Source organism: Cebidichthys violaceus, unplaced genomic scaffold, assembly GCF_023349555.1.
Source record: "Cebidichthys violaceus isolate CVI_PGR_0920_01 unplaced genomic scaffold, fCebVio1.0.p SCAF_3, whole genome shotgun sequence".
Classification (NCBI taxonomy): domain Eukaryota; kingdom Metazoa; phylum Chordata; class Actinopteri; order Perciformes; family Stichaeidae; genus Cebidichthys; species Cebidichthys violaceus.
The window spans coordinates 5,957,080-5,978,649 of NW_027176483.1; the positions used below are offsets into that span (position 1 = coordinate 5,957,080).

Here is a 21,570-nt window from a genome sequence, read left to right on the forward strand (position 1 = left end):
ATTTGCGTCTTTCCTGCACAGAAGTACTTAATGGATATAAGAAACAATTTCAAGGCTTCAGCTTTTATTAGAAAAGGATATTCACAAGATGTTTGACAATTCATAAGACAAAACATTCAAGATCTACATACATACAGTATAAAAACTCATGTTTTTCTTTCTAAAATAGCGCTGCACTAAAAAAAACAACACATGGAGTTGAACCCTTCAATACTGGTATGAGAGTCCTTGTTACAGTTACTGGAAGCACAATACGCTTCATATCACTAAAGACTGAGTAGAAGGTTGTGATAGGAACGTTTCAAGCAAATATTTCATTTGTATCCATTTAAAATGTTTAAATCCATTTAAACATTGTTTATGATAAAAATGCAGCTGACTCTTATAATTTTTTAAATTGTAAAAACTGTATCTTGGACATTTCAACTGACAATGAGCTTTTCTCATAATACTGCAATGTATTTTATGTAACCACAGAGCCATTTGAACAATTATTCAATCAAGCAATGAGTTTCAGCATGTGGAAAAAGTGCCACTGTCAGATATGCTTACTTTCTTTTCTTAATAATACATGTGGATATTGGACGAAGTGAAAAAGTGAAAAAAAAAAACACATTGTTGTGACTTGTGGCTTACGCTGAGGTGTCCGGCTGCTTTAATACCTCATCCAGCTCCTTCACAAAGTGCTTAAGGGCATCTAGGCAGCGCTGTTTGATCTCCAACAGGTTCTCATCCAGTGAAGCCTGCAGCAGATTATCCAAACTGGGCTCCTTGGCCACCAACATCGTCACCACTGTGCGGAATGTCTCACAGTCCTTCCTGTAATGCTGCACATAAAACAACCATGTTAGAGATGTCAATGTCCATGATGATACAATTGAAGTACATAGTGTAGAAAACAAAGACCAATGTTTTTGTAGGACCGTTATAGAGAACACCCAATCTGGAAGTCTTCTAAATCTTTGGCCAACCAACCACCTCATAGGACTGAATTAGTTGGTATTTTATGCACATAGAACACGTATATGCATACCAAATAAACCGTATACAAAGGGGAATTTTAATTGACCTCGCAAATAAGTAGGCACCTCTATATGAGAGCTCTTTGAATACAACAGACCGGCTCTTATATCAACGCCTAACTGTGAACTTAATGAACCCAGCTCTGGTAAATCGGTGAATTCCATGAAACAGGTGTGTGAATGTGTGTATGCGAGCCCATTCAAGTGCATGTCCGCCCAGAACAAAGGGGACATGAGGTGTCAGAGTATGTTACTGGTGCTGTAGCATTCTTTCACACCACATTGTAACAAGCTCTCACATCCCTCTTAGATTTTACTGCTGACCCAAAAAACGTCTGTTAAGTCCTTTTATTAGAGTCCCAGGTGCAAGCTCACAACATCTTTATCACCTGGGGAGAAAAGGCTAAATGTGGGGCCCTGCACTGAAGCCACCCTAGATGTTTAGGGCTCCACCAGCCTGTCAAGGAGCAGTCTGGGACATTGGGGTCCTCCAGGGTTATGTTAATGCAGCCCAGATCACCTCTCCCCTCATATTAGAGTCACCGGGGCAGACATAAGGCTTCTCTGTGGCTTAAAGACAACCACTCACTTGGCCACTACAAATAAGAAATCCAATCCAATTACTATCGTCTCTCTAAAACATCTACATTTACAGAATATGCTTTGTATTTTACAATCAGCTGTAGGTCATCACTTCATCAATCCTGCTGAAGTGAGAGGAGATATGACTTACTTCTTCAAAGTAGTGGTCTGAACGGTTGCAGCTTCCTAAGAGGAACTCTATATCGGAGTCATGTTCACCGCATAACCATTTTAAGATTGTGGGCTGTGCGGTTCTTAGTTGTAGAACAAAAATGAGTTGACAGTATCTCATCAAACATTAATTGTCTGTTAAATGTAATAAAGCGCACTAAGAAACATCAGCGTTGTTAACTTTGAAAAGAAAAATGCTGCCTGTCAACTTAGATCAGAGTCCAGTCTTGAGCAGAATGTGAGGTTAACCGGTTAACCGGCTTTATTCCAGGGTTCTGTCAGTTATGGGGAAATATAAAACCACAGCTGCTGTTACTTTGCCCAGATACACATTACATAATGTGTATCTAGGCTAACTCTTGATCGTGTATCCATCAATTTGTACAGCAATCACAAGAGCTTTTTTATATTCATTATATCACTGTCACATGACTTCACTGTAAATGGTGATTATTTTATGAAGGTTTTCGACCGAAGAGAGGCGTCTGTAATATCTGATTTACTGAAGTGTATGACCATCACTGCCGAGGGAAAAAGAAGAAAGACAATCCAATGTCGGACTGTGCGTCTACACTTTGTAAAGAAACAAGATATTTGCCACAGTCCGTATCAAGATGATCTTTTCCATCGAAACCTGGGAGGGAACTCGACTGGGCGGTGCTTTAAACACACAGAAAAGGTCAAAGAAACAAAAATAATATGACATTCAGCTAGGAACAATAAGGATGGAAACAATGTGCCACATGGGAACTACTGTGTTTTCAAGCAATAGGCTAAAAGAAAGGCTATTCAGCGCACCTGTAAGACCAAAGACTAAATAAGGTTACGAGAAATTATAGTTACACACACAAAGGTTGGAGGAAGAAAATAAAGGGTCTCCATGTTCTGCTCTACCCGCTTATTACAATGATGTCAAATGCCTCCAGCACCTAGATCACTTCAGTCCTCCTTCATGGCTTTGTTAAAAATTGAATTTTTCTCCCTCTCTCCCACTGATAATTCCCCTGCTGAACTAGCTACGGCATGTTCAGATAGTTGATGCACTCCTATCTGTTCATACGCGCATCCCTAACCCACATTCTGTGGTACGGGGATAATGACATCGGAACCAGGTTTGCTCCCGTCGCAGAGAAAAATGTATCAAATATTTTGGCAGGGTGAAAAACTATGATAACTATGAGTATTATAACAACACAGGTCATTATCGCTTTATCACAACACGCATTGTAAACACACGGAGGAAGGCGAGTCGGGTAAACTCCGACAGGAATATCCTAGACTGTGGGAGATGTTTGGACTCACGCTGATGATTTAATGTCTGCAGATCATGTCAAGCGAATTGGCGGCCCCTGAGTAATGATAGTCTTCGGCCCCGACCACAAGGAAAGCGAGAGACTCACGACACGTGTGGCCAGCTAAGCTCTGGGTCAAACTCATCCTACAACACAGGTCACCGTCTGTCTTCATGCTCTCCATGTACGAGTCCCTTCACGGGCTCTTCTCAAACGTTTCACATGATCTCCATTTAACACTACACGGGTGGATTTCCACACCTCTACCTCTCGAGTGCAGATCTCTCCTTTGTTAAACATGTCCACTAAGCGAGAATTATTTAGCAGAGGCAAAGATTGGTTCCAGGTTTGAAGATGTGAGAGGAAACATGGGCTGAATGAGACACTAACATGTGGTGTAAGTCCCACAAACCAGTACCCCTCTAATCACTTATGGTTGATTATGTTTGCCTCCTTAAAAACAAAACCTTCCAAAGCTTTTCCCGAGCTACAGCCTTTGTTGACAGTGATTACATTTTCACTTCATTATATCCCGTAGACACGGTTTTACACACTAGAAAGCCTTGGGGAACGGGGTTGGAAAAAGTGGCCTTATAATGAACTGTGAACTCAAATGAAGAGATTTCCCTTATTGGCACTGCAGCTAAGAAGACTGGGAGCCATCATGTGCTTACATGCGCATGACTATGCATATACATGCGTGATAAAATAAGGAGCATCGCTCCACATTTATTACAGCACTGATCAATTGTGGAGTGACTTCAAACGACCTGCTATTTTTTGTAAAAACTGCTTCCATGTTACTTGAACAAACAGGAAGGGTGCTTTTGACCTGAGCGTGCTCTGTATGTTGTGAGAAAAGGTTCCAGGGAGGTTCTGCCTAAATCCAACACCCCCCCCCCCCCTTCAGTGGGAGCCCTGAGCTGATCTTTAAGCTCGATACTAAGGGGCCACACAGGACGGGCTGGAGCCCCAAGAGAAACGGCAACACTAGGGGCCTAAAGGTGGAGCCTTTAAAAGTGGGCTTCTGCCCAAATCGGATGTTTGTGGAGGTCCAAATTGTGCGCATACTGACGGGAGGGTGCTGGGGTACCGGGTGGGGGATGAGAAGTTGGGGGTTTGACTGAGATTATACATAAGGCTCTCACATGGACATTTAGTGAGGCTCTGTTCAAATGAGCACTGAGGCAGGCAGGGGTCCTGCATAATAGGGGAAGTGGGGTAATGACTTGAGGGCTGGTACACATTAGGGGATATTAAAAGAGCCATTCTAATCACTCAAGCTGCAAACCGGACCTCTGGATGGAGGGGCTAATAGTTGAAATGGATATGTTTCATTTGCGCTGATTGGGATGATGAATGGACTTCTCTGAAAATTACTCCCAGGCACTTAGTTCAGTATGGACTAGATATTTTCTATGCTGTTGTTGTTATTCTCATTTTACAAGCTCGGATTGGTTCTGTGGTCAGTGCCGAGATTGATAAATTGCTCCATTGGTCCATCTGCTGCAACAACTGCATGCTGGTCATTACGCCTGTAACTTTTTTTTGACACATCTTATGACACGCGATGTCATAAGTGGGGATGTTTACTGTTTCAATGAATTTGTGGTCACTAATTTCATTTATAAACCCCGAAACACCCACTCAAAGTATGCATTACATCAAGCTCTGAGCCGAAAAACAATGAGCTATGCTGGTGTGACAAATCCATTTCCAAATAATCCGGCCCCATGCTAACAGGGCTATTACGACCGTGCTGACCAGACAAATAGCCCATTTAGGAAAGACAAAAAATGATGGAGTGGTTTATTTTTGGTGTATGTTGTGCGCTTATTTTACACAAAATGCTGTGGATTGGAGCCATTTCTTTAAACCAGGTGGTCTGAGATCCAGCTCTGCCCACTACCCGATCCGCTCAGTCTGGCAATCCCACGGCAGCAATGGATCGGTGTGTGTTTAACCAAGCCTGGGGCAGATGTTACAGTAAAGACACGGTGGAGGTTTCTGCCTCTCACCACGTCTGTAGACGCAGTTGGAAATGGCAGGGTAAGCATGCGTGTGCTGATGCCAAGAGACGTACCACGCTGTGGGTGGGCCGCCTGCATCCTGCAGGGCAATTCCCGCCCTGCTTTAACGGGAACAGATAAGTGGTACTGTAGTGCGGAGCGATGAAGGGTAGGGAAAAGAGTGCAACTCCAAATAGCAGGCCACAGGAGGCATCCCAACCTGAGGTGCTAAGGACTTTTCTGCTGACTTATCCTCCTTCTCTCCTCCAAAAAAAATGTTTCTCGATTTCTTAAATAGTACGCGCAGCAAGCCAAGGCACATTTATACGCCTTTTTACGTCAACCCCTGGACTCACAGCCAAATCGTAAAACCAGTGTGAAAGGGTTGTCTGGATACGTGACGCACCTCGAGATCAGGGGAAGGCCCAGACATGTAACATGGGGAAACAACACAGTGAGGGGGAAACACATAGGAGCCTCAGTTTTGGGGCTACAATGTCCCAGCTACCCATTTCTTTATAAAAACAAGTGCTACAGTAAGTGTGTTATTTAATACTGTTTGTTAGTTTCTCTCTACAACTGCCCGCTGATACACTACTCCCTGACCGTCGCCCATGTTCTGTGTAACCACTTTGACTCTGGATATTAAGTGTGGTGAATACGAGTCATGGGTCAGCTGAACAAGAAACAAACGCCAATGAGGTGAGGTAAGTCTGCAGGTTCCCCTCGCTGTTTCTCTAGTTTCAGGATGTTTTTTAAAAATGACTTACAGTATCCTGAAACAAGAATAAAGCAGATTTCTCCTTCATTATGAAGCTAAAGCAACTGTAAGAGTTTGTATCTAGAACCCCCCAAAAAAACGGTCTCACCTCAGAGGAAGATTTTTCCACTTGTTTTAAGAAAATAAGATTTTAAAATTCAGTAATAGCTGGTGAAAGATGACGCTTTTTGCAGTATAGAAGAGACCCCGTGATAGGAATGGAGAGAGGCTCAGATCTAACCAAGACAGCGGAGACAAGTTATATTATGGGGAGTTGAGAGAGTGAACAGAAATGAGGTCGTTTCATGGAGAAAATCTTGCTACCGTCTCAATTTCCAGAGCCTTAGCCTTAATGGCCTCCGACCGGCGAGCCTTGAAGTCTTCTTCTGGTGTCGGCTTTGGCTCCATGCTGGCAGCCACCACCTCCTCCGTCTCCGCTACAGATGCAGGAGTTTTTTCCTGGCGGGCCAAAGGTTAAGGGTTAGAACTGAGGTCACTAGGTTTAGAAGCTGGTTCTGATTTCAAAGTGTTTCAAATAGAGACAAACTCTGCTCTCGTACGAGTGTTGAGGTCTTGTTTTGGTACACGTCTCATTATGCACGCTGCATGTCAACAGTAAACAGCAAAGACGGGCCATATACAGTACATCTCTGTGATTAAAGGAGCCGTACAGCCAAACATCAAAGTAAAAACCCGCTGACGCAAATAGATCGGTCAGTTATACTTACAGTTAAAAGAAACGTAACCTAAATGTCCACAAAGCAAAGATGTTTATGTTATTTTAGTCTTTACTGGTTTAGTTCTCATACTGGTGGTTTTGTCCCGTTGACTCTACATGTACTATATATTTATATACTGTCCTGTTAAATCTTAAAGTTACATTGTCACAATACAGTTGATGAAGTCAGGGACGCCGTTTAAAAACTCTTCGACGCTTACAGTAATAGATTAAACCTGTGGTGGTGTGATGACGTCATATTTTATTTTCTTATTTTACTCACTGCAAAATGTTTCTCGAAAGAGCAATACTGGTTTTACCTTTGAAGATCCAGAGCTGTGAGGAGCCTCCTCCGCAGAGCTGCTGGGAGTGTGGCTCGTCGGCACGCTGGTCTTATCTATGGACAAAGCATCATGACAGAACAGTGAGAAAACAAGCAGGTAAAAAGAGCTTGATCCAAACAATAGTGAGGGCGACCACAGCATTCCTTTTTTTTTCTAATTTCGCTCTGTATTTACATAAACCCTTGGGAGAGCCTCCTGGTGGGTCAGTGAGCTGGGACGCATGCCAACTTAAGAGCAGCATCCCCGGTTGAAATCCGGAAAGGCTCCGGGACCACGCGGTCCTCAGCTCGTTCCACTGTGCTGTCCAATAACTAGAAAACAGTATATTTCTTTAAATACCCTGGGGAACAATTACTCTCTACTGTGAGACATCAAACAATGACTCACTTGTCATCGTGAACAATTGTGAAGGCAAGGCATTATGAGGCAGCTGACAAGTATAAATCACCGTTGTTTTTTAATACTCCCTTGTTGGATCCTCCCACACAATAGTGGTCCAGGAGTTCAGCTGTGCCTAAAATTGAAATATTGTCCTTTGCTGGCTCCAATGTGTCTAGAAAAAACAAACAAATACGACCAAGTTGTTTGTTTTTACAGGAAGGAATCTCCCACAGCGATTAGAGTGAGCCAAGGTATAATCTCCATCTTAATGCGAGTCCCTCGGCAAGACTATGGAGCTCTCATGTGGCGCTCTCTCCGGGACCCCACAAAGACACCGTAGTTTGGACCACATAGACATAAAGCTGTGAGGCTTGGGTATGCCTAAAAACAAACCAGTTAATATGACATTGTGTTTGAACATGTCTAAAGGCTTAAGTGTTTATAGCGCTTCCCAATGGCCGCGCTTTAAGGGAGCGAAATGCCTGCCGTCCTACGGAGGGGCTTAATGCAGCAAGTGTTCGAATGGCAATAACAGCGCAGGGGAGTGCAGAGTACCTCAGAGTACCTCAGAGTACACCTTACCTCTCGGACAACTGCTGTATAACATACGAGTGTTTCTCAGACTGTCGGTTTTGGAAAAGGGGATCCTGAGTATCCCCACCTGCCCGGCACCTCGCACCCTCAGTAAACCTGGTTTCCATAACTGAGGTAGGGGATTAGAGAAAGCTGATCTCCCCAGCTACAGTTCTCTGCCATGGAGACGAGTAACCGCGTTTCTAATTGGCTCTTAACAGTTATGCATGTGCATGACAAAAAAAAAAGACCACAGACAGGAAACGCGAGGTGATTACAATGAGCGATGCATTCTTGTATTTAAAATAATTCCATCCAAAGTTTGACCGAAACTAACATGAAGTCGGTTTCCACTGCTGAACAATTAACTGCTTGTTGAATTCTGGCACTTCCGTGCCGTGAGGGTTATCTCCGCTTTGTCTGCAAGAAAACAACAGTTCCAGGCTAACATTTGGGGAAGTGGAGACATCTGATTATTGATGTGCTGCATGTAGATACTACAATGTGTGTAAACACGTTACACGTATGCTGGTTTCTCTAAATAACCTGGTTACTTGAGTGCATGTAAACGCACTGCCTGGGTAACTAGAGAAAAGGTGCGAGTCCAGCCAGCACCCAGGTGTTTGGTTCCAGAGGCTCGACTACATCTAGTTTGAAACGCGCTCTAGGTGACAGTCCACATGGTAAGAGAGAGTTTTTGTAAATGGAGTTCAGTCCACCAAGGCCCCAGGACAAAGCCTAGTACACATACCCAATCACTAAAACTCTATTTTTGTGAACTTTGCAGAGCTGGCCTAATTAGTATCCCAGATGGGAGTGGAGTCGGGAGGTACAACTGTTTTCTCACAGTTTTATTGCGTCTTCAAAGGCTGGTACATGGAGCTGAGCCTTCACCGCATTAATATGTTTATGTGTCTTAGAAATCAAAGCACAGGAGGAATTACTGTCCACACTGCTTTTGCCTCAGACTAATAACATTGCTTATGCCAGATCACTTTAAATTAGATTTTTTTTTTTGTAAAATGTGAATCCATAAATTTCAACGGCTCAGCATTAGTAATTTAAGGTCTAAACCCTGTAGAAGTCTCAAAGGAAAGCATGTAAAATGACAGACCCAAAGTCATTTTGAAGACATTGTTAAGCCAGCGCATGAACTCAAGAAAAGGTCAAGTTCTGAATACAAAACCAAACCACCCCAATAAACCAAGGCTATCTTTTTCCCCAGCCTCTGAAAGTGTGTCTGGTGTTAGTGTAATTAACATCTTAACGTGTTTCAGCACACCCTGACCCTTCACATTACACACCACCTCTGAAAACAGATGCTTCACCTGGAATGGCTTAATGCCTTTAGACATTATAATTATACATATGCCTTTGTGAAATGGGAAAATTCTCTCTTTTGTTGCCATTACACAGCGTATAACAGCTGCAAAGGACAAACGTTAAACTAGATATGCGTGAATTCACAACTCTGTAGCCCTCCTGTTTATGTCTGCGCTCCTTCGGGTTTTGCATGATGTGGCCGATCACAGAGTGTCAGGTCGTTCAGAGTGGAGCTGTGCTATTTGGACGTCATACAATCCACTCGGGCAGCCGGTCAGACAGCTAGGTCCATCACTGCTAGTTCTTTGCAACACATTTAAAAGGTCGAAGATGGAAAACAGAAGTAACAGAGTATTCTCTGCCTCTGTATTACTGCGATTACACCACAGTTTCATTATTGATATTTATGAGTAGGTGTGGAGACACGGGTGACACAAATATGCTTTTAATAATGCAATATTGCAACAACCCTTCCTGCTTGTCTGGTAGCACTTCCTTTTATTCCCCTCAGCTGATCACAGTGCAAGATTGCAACTGAGGCTATTTTTCAAAATCGGTAAGCTTGAGACTTGTATACGTACGCCTTTGCTGGGCCTGCTGGTAGGTGAAGCCTTTCTCTCTGTCCGGGGAGAAGCTCCGGCTGCTGGCGTTTGATCCAGAGCGGACAGGTACAGGTGGGTGGGCTTCCCTCCTTCCAGGAGAGCGGTCACGTTTGGATACTACAGGCGGAGAATTCCTGCAGTCATAAAAAACAAAGCTTTTGCAGCGTGACGGGTTGTTGATTCATTTAATGTTCCCTATCATAATATTTGTGAACCCAGAGATAGATATAACTTGGATATAACTGTGTTTGAATGTCATTTAATACAATAGCCTCCTGGTCAATGCTCTTTACAGACTTATTTAGCAAAACTAAACACCTGATTTCAAGCCCTGCCTGCTAACAGAGTCGGCAGTTTGATAAATGTCCTCTAGAGGACTTTATGGCTGTGAGGGCAATGACACTGACCTTAGAGGAGGGCCTGACACTTGGCCTCTGCTGTGGAAATAAGGATCACTTCTGCCACTGTGCCTAAAGAAATACAGAAAAAAAAAAACAGACTCAAAAATGACAGCCAAGTCAACTTCTGGAAAGACTGCTCTGCAGCCTCGAGACAACTGTTTGGTAAAGAAAGGCCGAGGCAAAATATGAAGTATAAAAAGTGTTCGTCAGCGAACACCTTCAGTTGGGTAATGGAAACAGAATAAATAGAAGACAAAACCACAGAGACAGTCTCAGTGGGGCACTGATCAATTTGTTGAATTGAGGCAATCTTCCACTTTGGAACATACAACTGTTGGCAGACAGTTGGAGCAATTTTGGTCTTCTTTCACTCCTATCTGTCTTCAATTGAAGGCAGAGTCATGATTAAGCCTTAATATGAAGCTGAAGTCACAAAGCACGGTCACCAAATGTGTTATTCAACCATGTAATGCAATAAAGCATCCACCCAATGCGTGATAAGTCGAGCACAGACACTGAAACGTCGTAGTGCTTTGTTTTCATAGTGTTCCAGGCTGAAGCTGTGTGTCCCGACAACAACCTTTAGGTCCAGAGGTATAAAGGACCCAAAGGCACCTGGTTGTTCTGACCTGTGCCTGAACTCAGGCCACATCTCAAACAAAGAGCAGGTCGAACAAGACCTCAAACTTTTACGACTCACGGTCTGTTTGAAGCAGCCACGACTCGGCCTGCCATTTGCCAAACACTTAATTGCCGTCTGTGGAGCACAAAACTAACATCAAAAGACAGAGACAGAAAACGGGTTGTGCTTTATTTTGGAAGAAAACTAAAATGATATATACTCTTATGAAATATACTCTAGTGAGACTCAATGCACTGAGAACTTACTAGATCAATGCAATAACTGAATGAGTCACGAAGCCTTAAAACAATGGTGGGTCCCAAGAGACAGAACAGACTAATAGTAACAACTGATAATATTTGCATCTTTATTCCCTTGGCTTTCTTTAATAATTAGGCAAAGCAGAGACATGTCTGACTTGTTTGAAAATAAGAATAATTCACTCGACTGGATGGATTTTTGCCAGTTCATTAGGCGGTTCACTCATATTCATAATCTGCGGGTAAAACCTCTACAAGGGAGCACAATGAACCACTCAAGTGTGTCACCAAGACTCCACTACAGAACATTACTACGTTCGTGCACTGCTTGTCTTTATCCCAAACGCTTTAAGCTCCATTTATAGCTACAGTAAGGGGGTAGCAGTGTTGCTTTAGAGTCAGTGCTAAAGGACCCTACGGTCAGACTTCCTGCCTCGTTGTCTTTGAGATAGGAACAGGTAAGAGGCAAGCAGCTGCCTCTTGACATGAGCATCCTTTAAACCGACACACTGTTGTTATACTGTTGTGATAGAAATGATGGAGCATTATTACATGGATGGTTTAGGTTTGTGACAGTTTTTTTAAAGTCTGTCCCCCTATGTGCAGTGAACGTTTTTGGTTGTAATCATTCCTCCTGTTCATATTGGCCATTATAATATCTTTTCCTAAAGAGCTTCCAAAGTACGTGATGGGAATTCAAATCCACAGTCCTGTTTGGTGTGAAAAACACATTCAACAGATGAGATTTCAGGGTCATTTGGAGCCCGAATTTACCTAATATGAATTCAATATTGTTGTCGTTTCACTGCAGAAAGGACCAAAAGAGACACAAGACATATTTTGCTCAGAATATCTGACAAGTGTCACGGTGTTTGACTGAGGAGGGAGTGGTCCAGCTGTTTTTCCTCTCAGGGTGGGGTGAGGGCGGGGGGAGGGGTTGTTTGACTGAGTGAGTAGACACTAGTGCCCTTTGTCCCCCTCTCTCGCCTGGTATGACTCCTGGAAAGGGGAGCTCGGGCCCGTAAACTGTCGGTATGTTGAAGTGGCCGGGCCGAGAAGAGTGTCTGTTGATGTATAAGTAGTCTGTTGATGCTGGACTTAGCGGCATTGTGTGGGGTTAAGCTCTTCAGCTTATCTCAAGAGCAGCGTGGTCACAGATCATTGCAATATGCTCATCATATCGTCCAAACTTATACTTCTCTGCCAAGGCAACAATGTGTAATAACATAATTCAAAAATACATTTTAAAGTAACTTTACACACATGAGTTTGGTTAACCCATTTTATTCCCTCAATGATATCACATGTGGGGAAAGTCACTCATCATGATGGTCATCAAATACCTATCAAGCTAACGACGCTCATGTTTAAAAGGACTGAACTCTGCCTCCACCTTGTGGGCAGTTGGGTGCGTTACACAAACATTTCAGTGAAGCAACTGGTCATCCATAATCAGCATGTGACAAACAAAAAAATAATTGATTAATAAAACAATCAATATGACTTACCTTGAGCCTAACTGATGCCTCAAATCATCTCTGCCATACGAGTGTTGCGAGTAGGGGCCCTCCTGAAAACAAAACCACGATTACAACTCCTCTTAAGGTTCCGGTGGAACGCAGCACACGTTCCTGTTGGTGGTTTCGGCCTATTCCCCTGATCGACAAGTGGCGGTAGTAGACAGAGATGTAGTGCAATGCACCAGCAAAGACAAGAAGTAAGAAGTTTGGGAAATACAACGGACACGTCATGACGTTATTGGGAACAACAAAAACCCAATTAAATTAATTTTACCATTCTGTTGTTAACTTTCTGACGTACTTAAGTTGGAGTCGTTTCTTAATGTTTCTATTTAATCAGCTAAAACAAAAGCACGTTAACAACACTCTGCTCTGTCTGTAACACAAAACAGATTTAGCTTATAAAATATGCATACCGAGCTTGTCTTACATTTTGTGGCGCATTTCTGCGAAAATCGCCATGTGAGCTGTCATCATAGTAGCGACGGTCGCTGGGTGGAAAACTGTCTTCTCCGTGATATTCTCTTGCACCGTAGTAACTTCGAGGACCACCATACCACTGGTCATCGTCAAAACCTCCGTCAAAATCCACATGTGGTCGGGGCATAGGGCTCCTCTTATCAACAATATTAACCACCCGATGGAGAGTCACCTGAAATGAGAAAATATCACATTTAACATAATATAGCTTCTCTTTAAACAAGGTTTAATTTGTAGGCAGAACATTTGGAATTACCTCCATTTTAAACCATAAAATTACATTATATTACATTACATTACATTACAGTCATTTAGCAGACGCTTTTATCCAAAGCGACTTACAATTCAGTATCTAAATTACATATTCCTACGACATTGTCCAACATTCCTTGATGATTTCATGCTTAATCATAATAAAGATGTCCTAAGATAAGTCTCTGCAATCTAAGGGCTGAGCGTTTACCTTGGTTTGTAGAGTTGCACAACACAAATAATCGTTTTTTCAACCTAATTTAGACAATGATAAGAACGTCAACAGCATTATGATACATAATGAGATCAAATGTTTCATGAGAACATTGATATGCCCCTAAAGAATAACTACAATAGCTGAATAATTACTCAAAACTACCATAAAGACCTACCATGGTCAAAAAAAAGCTAATCACAAGGATGCGACTTAAGAAACAGCATCATGATGTAAAAGACTGTTAACTCAGCAGTTTTCTCCACTTATTATATTTTGCAAAACAACATCTTCCCTTACCTCTCTTGAATCCATTGCCGAGAAGCGCTCGTCATAAATCTCTCTAATTGACTTTTGACCACGTCGATATGCCACTATAAAGAGAAATGTGTTGTGTAGAGGTCAGACCATGTGTTCAAAGTACGGCTATGAAGTACATTGGAAAATGTGCACAGGGAAACACACTGCAATGTCGTGTAGGCTCATACTGATGCACAGTCAAAATGTCAGCATGCTGAAGAAAGTGGTAGAGCCAAAACAGTCCAGTTAGAGGGTGAAGTCTGTGTACAAATTGTTGTGCTTGTAAAACATGCAACATGCTGTTGTTTTCACTTACTGTGGAAGGAATGAGTGTGGTTCCTTGTCTGGTATGTGCAATATGTTTCAATTGGGAATGATCAACCTAGAATAGAGAGGAAAAAAGGTATAGCCTTATTTATCTGGCTCAGAATAATACACTTTAGACATATACCCTAAATTAGAGCGTTATAACACACACACACACACACACACACACACACTCTAACACAGGTTCTGAACTCAGTTCAACATTTCTACATTCACATGGTCCTTCTTGACATGCCAAAACAGCGGACATGTTTATTTAAGCCCACAGACTTTCAAATATTTGATTGATTCAACAATAATTTGTTTGTATACATTTAAATAATGAGTCCCCAACCATCCACATAACGTTACTTATCAACAGGCTTCTGCAAGGAGCATTGTTTAATGTCACTTCTCGTCCTTATAACGTTATATCCAAAGACTGCAGGAACATGTGAACAGGCCGTATGAATGAGAGCAATGGGACCCCGCATAATAGAGCATTTGCTATCACGTGACAATGATTGCGTGCGTTTTGCTGAAATGTAGTCTGTTGTTTTGCCTGGATGAGAAAGCCCCAAGCTATTAGCACTGTTGTTAGCATAATTAGCATCACAGAGCAAGAGGAAGTCGTGAGAAACTCACTCACCAAATGATGATTTTAATAGTCCTGGTCACAAAGTGCACATATTTCTCGTACCGCTGAAGGAGACTTTTACTGAAATCCAAGTTACAAACTACTCTCGACTTTTCTCTTCGTGTACCTGTTAAAGCCTAAACACTCCTAGCAACAGTGCCATTACAGTATCACCAGGATGTATTTTCCTGTCTACTCTTCTTCGCTGAACAACATACTTCCGGTAAACAACGCGCTGCCGCCTTCTAGAGGCGAAGGTTGGTATTGTCCAACCTTTTTCCTGTCGGCCAGTAGTGGACGATCTTTTACTTCAGTTACAGTAGCGATATTGTAAAAGTACTAATTTTACTTCTTAAATACAGTCTATGCGTTAGACAGCAAAATGGTCCCTTGCAGTGTTATGTTTTATGGCAGCATTTTAAGTTAAATTAATAATATTCTATTTCATTGTATATACTGTGCATGTTCTACTCTGTTATTTTATTGTATATATTGTGCATTTTTTATACTTAATATTTTTACTCTGTCACTTTGATTGCTTAGTATATTTTTTGCAAATTTTCCCTTGAGGGATGAATAAACTATCTATCTATCTCTCTCTCTCTCTCTCTCTCGCTCTCTCTCTCTCTCTCTCTCTCTCTCTCTCTCTCTCTCTCTCTCTCTCTCTCTCTCTCTCTCTCTCTCTCTATCTCTCTCTCTCTTTAATGTTGTTACTTGTCAATGTGGAGCTAATTCTGACCAATGCATATACTGTTTTTCAATTTAGTCAATAACAATGTATTATAGGTTCTCAAATCTGCATAGGTTGTGTGTAATCCCAACCTGAAATGTGTCTTACTGTGGCTGTCAAATAAATTAAATTAAAAAAGCACAACATTTGCTAATACAACGTTGAGGAGCAGAGGTGTAAAGAGAGCATATATCAATGCAATTCATTGAAGTACAGGTCTTGTTTTTAATCATCTGTTGAAACATCTATATTCCTTTATTACCTGATAGAATTTGTGTATTAATACACTTCGTTGTGTGACTGTAAGTGTACGTTAATATGTCAATTCATTGCAGTTTATAAACAGCTGCATTTTACTCCCCCAGACCTCATTATTACAGACTATCTAGGTGCGTACACCTTCCTCTTATGGTGTAAAAATGTACAAAGCGACTTTCATCACCGCTGTGTTCCGTTTACTGCTGCTTCTGTCTGTAGTCATCACATTAAAGGTGATTGGGTGAACCCGTGTCACGTGACCGTCCTCGACAGGAGTTTCCACGACAGCTGAGTAGCAGCTAAATGCGTTTCTTTTCACCTGTAACAGAGCTCATTTTCAACTCCATTGAGTCGAAGTTTCGTAGAATGGGTGACAAGAAGAGCCCCACAAGGTAAAACTGCCGCTAGTGTCTGTGAGTGGAGACTTTATCGGGCCGTTTGAGAGCAGAACGCTCGGTCAATGGATGGAGCTTCTTTTTTTTTTTTTTTTTACTGAAGTGTTCATGGCGGCTGGGCTGATGGTTTAATAAGGGGCAACTGCCTGAAATCTCCCATTTCCTCAATGACTGACTTTCTGGGCAGATCAGAACTTTAGAGTCGTGTCTTTTCCTGTTCCGGTAATCGTTGCCGAACAGGAGGAGGAGGGGGGGTGTTCTTTTGAAATCATTGCGCTCGTTGCAAATATGGCGTTATCACAGTGTTTTTTGTTTTGTTTTTGTCTGAAGGCCAAAGCGGCAATCGAAGCCCTCCGCCGCCGACGATGGGTACTGGGACTGTAGCGTCTGCACGTTCAAGAACACCGCGGAGGCGTTCAAGTGCATGATGTGTGATGTCAGGAAGGGCACGTCAACTCGGTAAGCATTACTGGAGCCGTTCGTGTCTAATAATCGAAGCACAGCAGAACTATTTTAACTGTACGCTCAGTTACAGGTTTAGCAGGTCACGTTACACCGATCCACAACAACAGCCCTGCGATACATTTTATCTCTATGAAGGGTTTAATGTCCAGTTTTTGTTGAAACGGTTTGAGATAGTTGCTGATTTAACTTTGTGGACAATTAGGAGTGCAGTGTTGGTCAGGCCCGTAATCTACCGTAATCTACAGTAATCTACAGCACCACTGAGGCAGTCTTTAGCACTGTTTCTGGGAATTTTGCAAATTGGATAATGGGAAAAAAAAATTAAATGAAAATATTTTAATAAAACGTAATGTGTGTTTGGTGAAGTTACACTCAGTATTACACAATACAATCAACATCATTATAATCCAAAAGTCTCCACAATGTCCATAGAGTTTAATGAACACATCTATAAAACATAAAACCTAGCGTGAGAACATTCACAAAGACAGGGCTGTTGTATTAGACTACAGTAGTTTTAGTTAGGTGGATCTAATGAACCGACAACTGAGTGTATGTTTGGGTAACAAATATTTACCTGTATATGTATGTGCTAGATGGGGAGAATTCATCATATAGGGTAGCATAATAAAAGTGTTCTGTAGGACTACGTCACAGATTATATCAAGAAAGGTGTAAAAGAAGAGGAAAATGGTAACTCAGAGAGTGAGGTCCGTGAAGGCATCTCCTGGGGAGAATTTCACATAATACCTCTATTTATTAATATCTGGGCTGCTTTAACTGCACAGTGGTGCTATCGAGAAAGATCTTGCACAGTCCCGATCCTTATTGTTTTCTACGTGTCACAGACAAGAAATAGAGAGAGACCCAATGGGGGTAAATTCATCTCTAACCAAAAATAAAGTCAGTCTGAACCTTTTCACCAATGCTCTTAATAAAACAAAAAAAGAAAGTAACTTGAAATTAGGAAACTTGGAAAGTTAAAATGATGAAATTAGGAGAAGAAAGGGAGAAATTGAGTGCTTGTTTGTAGGCCAACCTCAGATATTAGTGTTGCACTGGTTCCCTCGACCAAAAAGCAAATGGGATTATTCCATTGGCTTTTGTATTACTGCAGATTAAAAGTTCACACATGTTTATGATACTCCTGATTTTTTTTTTTTAAGCATGAGTTCAATCGGCCAAAGTTAAAAGCTAACATCAAGCTATGAACGGACTACACCGCGGTCTCATGAGCTTCCATTTCAAATTGTATTCGGAGATGCACTAAAAAACGACGCAGGGAATACAGTCCAACTCGTGCACGTACCTTGTCATTTTGAAGTGCCTTCATCATTTCAAGTGTTGATGTATACGCGAGTGACTTGTCGACTTGAAAACAAAACATTGACGTTAAGACGAGGGGTCCAGAAGTGACAAAATGCTGACTCATCACCGGGACTTGGGCCTCATTCCTGCAGCCCTCTATTGAAACTGCTGCAGTGCCGTGATGTCATATGTTGGGCTTCCCATAAAGATTGGAACAATCGTGTTTCACCAGCTTACAGTTTTGTAACACAGCTATACCAATACAATATAATTCTGCCTGTAATTGTACACAGAGAATGGCCTGTGGATTTTGTCCCCCATCACTTATTTCACTGTAAGTGATAGGGGACAGTAATGGCTCTCTTCACAGCCAGGAATGGTTCCAGCCAATCAAAACTTGCTTCAATGGTCCTCCAGGTCAAATTGAATAGTGGCACAGTACAGCAGTGCAAACCACGCGCTCGCCCTACTCGTATGTTCCGTGATGTGAAGGTAACTATTTGGGCCATTGACTGTTTTTGTCTCTTTTTCAGAAAACCACGGCCTGTTTCTCAGCTGGTTGCACAGCAAGCGAATCAACAGTTTGCACCGCCCATGCTCCCCAAAAAGGAGAAGAAAGAAAAAGACAAGAGTGATAAAGAACCAACACTGAAAAAGAAAAACCATAAAAAGATGAGGTAATTAGTGCATGCTCGTCATATTCGGGGGGGGGGGGGGCGTCTCTGATCTTGTCGCTGGTCAACATATCATGTTCTGCCGAGCAGGTTTCAAATCTGTTTTCTTTCTGTTTGTTTGTCTCCTCACCAGGCCCAGGTTAAAAAACATAGACCGGAGCAGCGCCCAGCATCTGGAGGTCACAGTTAGAGACTTGACAGTAATAATCACAGACTTTAAGGAGAAAGCCAAACCCACGTCCACTTCGACAAGCGCTGCCTCAGCAGACCAACACAGTCAAAGCGGCTCAAGCTCCGACAACACTGAACGGGGGGTCTCCAGATGCTCCTCGCCCCACGTGGAGGGCTCACCGGTTAACGGAGAGACTCACTAACCTTTAGCACAACCCGTTCTTCTGCACTCTCTCTACGGCCTCAACCAGAGATTGATCTTCAACTTGCATTAATACTATAAACGTGATAGCTGTTTGTGGGGCTGTATTTTTCACTGCCTCCCCGCGATGACAAAGAATTCAGGAGTCGGGACGTATTGCTGTGTGCTGAACTCACAGAACTGTTGCAACAAGATCTGTCCTGATGAACTGGGGGGGAAAAAAAGGAACAGTAGCATTAAATCCTGGATTTCTGCCACGTGTTGTGGCTACCTGTGTTTTAACACTTGAGTGTTGCATCAGCAACACTCCGGGTCGGCCGTAGCTGCTCAGAATACTTGATGCATTATGAAAAAAGTCATCTCAGAATTGTAGTTTATCCTTGAATTTTGTTATCGTTATTTGCACTTAATGGCGTTCTATGTTCATGATAACATTTTTTTTAGCATTATTTCCACTTTTCCATTATCAGTAAATCATGACACTGCTGGTCACTGGCTTCATTCAGCTCTCATTTTATGCCATTGGATGCAATACATTTTTTTTGTTTTTGTTTTACTGTCTAACATTTGAGTAAAAATATTGAATAATTATTGTAATTATGCTTCTCATTCACTTGGTAGAGTAAAGCATGATTTAATCTATAGAATGGTTTATATTGTAAAATAATGTTAAATAAAATAAGTTGTAGATACTTGGATGTTTTTATTTTTTCACTGTAAACAGGAACAGTTCATCAGACACATGGATTTCTTAAAAGTTGCTGTGCCGGAACATACCTTTTTTATTTCCCCTGAATGATTTGCTTTATCAACTCCACAGTCGATGGATTATATGTTTGAATGTTTTAACCTCTTTACCCTCATTATGACCGATACGTTCCATAAAGGCAAACGACTGTTTGGCACCATGCTCCTTATCCTTGCTGTAGTTGTGTCTTGAAAGAAAGGCCCTTAGAATCAATCATGGAAAGTACCTAACTTTACCTCCTTACTATTCATAAGTAAAACCTTAATATACTTTAGTATTTCCACCTTCTAAATACTTCCACCACACAGCATTTCAGAGAGAACTGTACAAACAAAATATGTAATCACTTATGAATTGCTATAGATAAGACTATCAAACAGTATAACATTAAACTGCTGTGTACACATCAGTACTTGTACTCAAGTGATACTTGCTTCTTTAAGTAGAACTTGCTGGTAGTATTTCTGTACTTTTACCCAGCAGAGGTCTGGTTGCTGTATTCAGGGTTCACACCACGTCCACAGTCCTCATGCTTAACTTACTACAAGCCAAGAAGATGTGATTTTGGTTGAGTCACTTTCTCAACCACTGACCAGAATGTCTGACCCTGTGTTCCCATCCTGCGTGACATTTATTAGGAATGATAATATGTACTACCTGGCTGTCAAATGCTGTAACGTTACTGACAGATGGTTGATCAAACTAAACACACGTGTAACAGATGTGGGTGGGGCAGAAAACTGTAAACAGCAAACTGTGCTCTTCGGTTTAGCTTCTGGCTTGATTTTTTTTAGATAGATTTGTTAGCTTGCATCGTAGCTTAGATCAACGACAAAAAAATGTTGAGTTAGCGCATAAAACTGGAAACGCAAAATGCGATGCTATCATCAAGCATTTCTCCTGTGCATGGTCAGCACCTTCTTTTCACTGTTGTATGTGTTCAATCAGCTAGCTTCCACCTTGGAGGACGGAGGAGACGACTGGGACCTGAACGAACAGGGGATACCCGACAGGCGCAGTCATGACGCCGGGCACCTTCTCAGGAAAAAGCCCGGACCCACAGGCCCTCGAGACCGCGATGAAGGGCTTGACAGGTAGCTTGGCTAGCTAGCTAATCTATGTCACCCAATTCATTTCATTACTGAGCACATTTATGACTTAGCTGCTGGTTAGCTTTACCTACATTTGTACGCTAGTTGCTATAAGATTAGCGTGACTGTTAGGTTTGACCAAAATAATGCATAATATACCGTTAAAACGTTAATTGACCTGCTAAAGCTAGCTATAACGCTACGTAAAGTTAAGTCGTAAAACATGCTTAACGCTACTCAGCCTAGCTGATAATAAATCATTCACGTTGGCTGGATACATTGAAAATATACTCAGCCTATTAATAGTGTTGTTTTACACCTACGGTCTATAAGGTTACGTGTTGCACATTGCTAATGCTATCTTGCATAAATATAAAAGCTACCACCTGTTAGCTAGATAATTGACTAGCTACCTAACTAACTATTAACATTACTGCTAACTAACTAACTAACAGCCACCTGTTTAACAACTAACGTTAACTGTAGCAGGTAGTTCAGGGCAGATATAATCCCTAAACATGTCTTGATGTCTAAGAGATTCATTTAACTTTGAGGATCCAAAAGATCATGTTTTTATTCTGTCAGGTGTAGAAAACTGTCAGTTTCTTACTGGAATCCATATTGGAGACTGCCTGCTGATGTTTGTGGAGTGAACTGCTTATTGGAATCATCTATTAGGTATGACTGATTTTGTGCATCTCTATTAATATATATATATATACCAGTGTTATTTACAATCAGTAGATTTCAACTTGCAAC

At 41.8% G+C, this 21,570-nt stretch overlaps 3 protein-coding genes across 4 annotated transcripts in view; 2 read left to right on the forward strand and 1 right to left on the reverse strand.

Annotated features, from left to right (window-relative positions):
* Positions 1–53: 53 nt before the first annotated feature.
* LOC137881203 (periphilin-1-like) lies at positions 54–14,951 on the reverse strand. Its single transcript, XM_068723010.1, has 10 exons — positions 14,782–14,951; positions 14,143–14,208; positions 13,827–13,900; positions 13,011–13,232; positions 12,569–12,630; positions 10,185–10,247; positions 9,757–9,911; positions 6,875–6,951; positions 6,161–6,295; positions 54–827 (listed from the first exon to the last, which is right to left on the reverse strand). Coding segments are annotated over exons 2-10 (984 nt in total). The 5' UTR covers positions 14,144–14,208; positions 14,782–14,951; the 3' UTR covers positions 54–632.
* A 1,063-nt stretch (positions 14,952–16,014) lies between these two features.
* On the forward strand, positions 16,015–19,664 carry LOC137881755 (YY1-associated factor 2-like). The gene is made up of 4 exons (XM_068723842.1): positions 16,015–16,149; positions 16,483–16,611; positions 18,459–18,602; positions 18,733–19,664. The coding sequence occupies exons 1-4, from the start codon at positions 16,061–16,063 to the stop codon at positions 18,971–18,973; spliced, it is 603 nt and encodes a 200-aa protein (XP_068579943.1). The 5' UTR covers positions 16,015–16,060; the 3' UTR covers positions 18,974–19,664.
* Positions 19,665–20,458: 794 nt separating this feature from the next.
* Positions 20,459–21,570, forward strand: part of LOC137881534 (glucoside xylosyltransferase 1-like) — a 9,522-nt gene continuing 8,410 nt past the window's right edge. Inside the window, exons 1-2 of one of the 2 annotated variants that reach the window (XM_068723514.1) lie at positions 20,459–20,814; positions 21,397–21,489. In XM_068723514.1, coding sequence (XP_068579615.1) covers positions 20,594–20,814; positions 21,397–21,489 — 314 coding nt within the window. In that variant the 5' untranslated portion in view covers positions 20,459–20,593. The remainder of the gene's footprint in view (positions 20,815–21,396; positions 21,490–21,570) is intronic. The other variant, XM_068723515.1, reaches the window with a different exon arrangement.

Excerpts from the sequence above, each read along its gene's own strand:
- LOC137881203 (XM_068723010.1), bottom strand. Across the intron at positions 13,233-13,826 it reads CGGCAATGGATTCAAGAGAG|GTGACTCTCCATCGGGTGGT; the intron begins GTAAGGGAAGAT and ends TTCTCATTTCAG. Across the intron at positions 12,631-13,010 it reads GCAGAAATGCGCCACAAAAT|GAGGGCCCCTACTCGCAACA; the intron begins GTAAGACAAGCT and ends TTTTGTTTTCAG.
- LOC137881755 (XM_068723842.1), top strand. The coding sequence starts at position 16,061 with ATGCGTTTCTTTTCACCTGTAACAGAGCTCATTTTCAACTCCATTGAG. Across the intron at positions 16,612-18,458 it reads AGGAAGGGCACGTCAACTCG|AAAACCACGGCCTGTTTCTC; the intron begins GTAAGCATTACT and ends TCTCTTTTTCAG. Across the intron at positions 18,603-18,732 it reads AAAAACCATAAAAAGATGAG|GCCCAGGTTAAAAAACATAG; the intron begins GTAATTAGTGCA and ends TCTCCTCACCAG.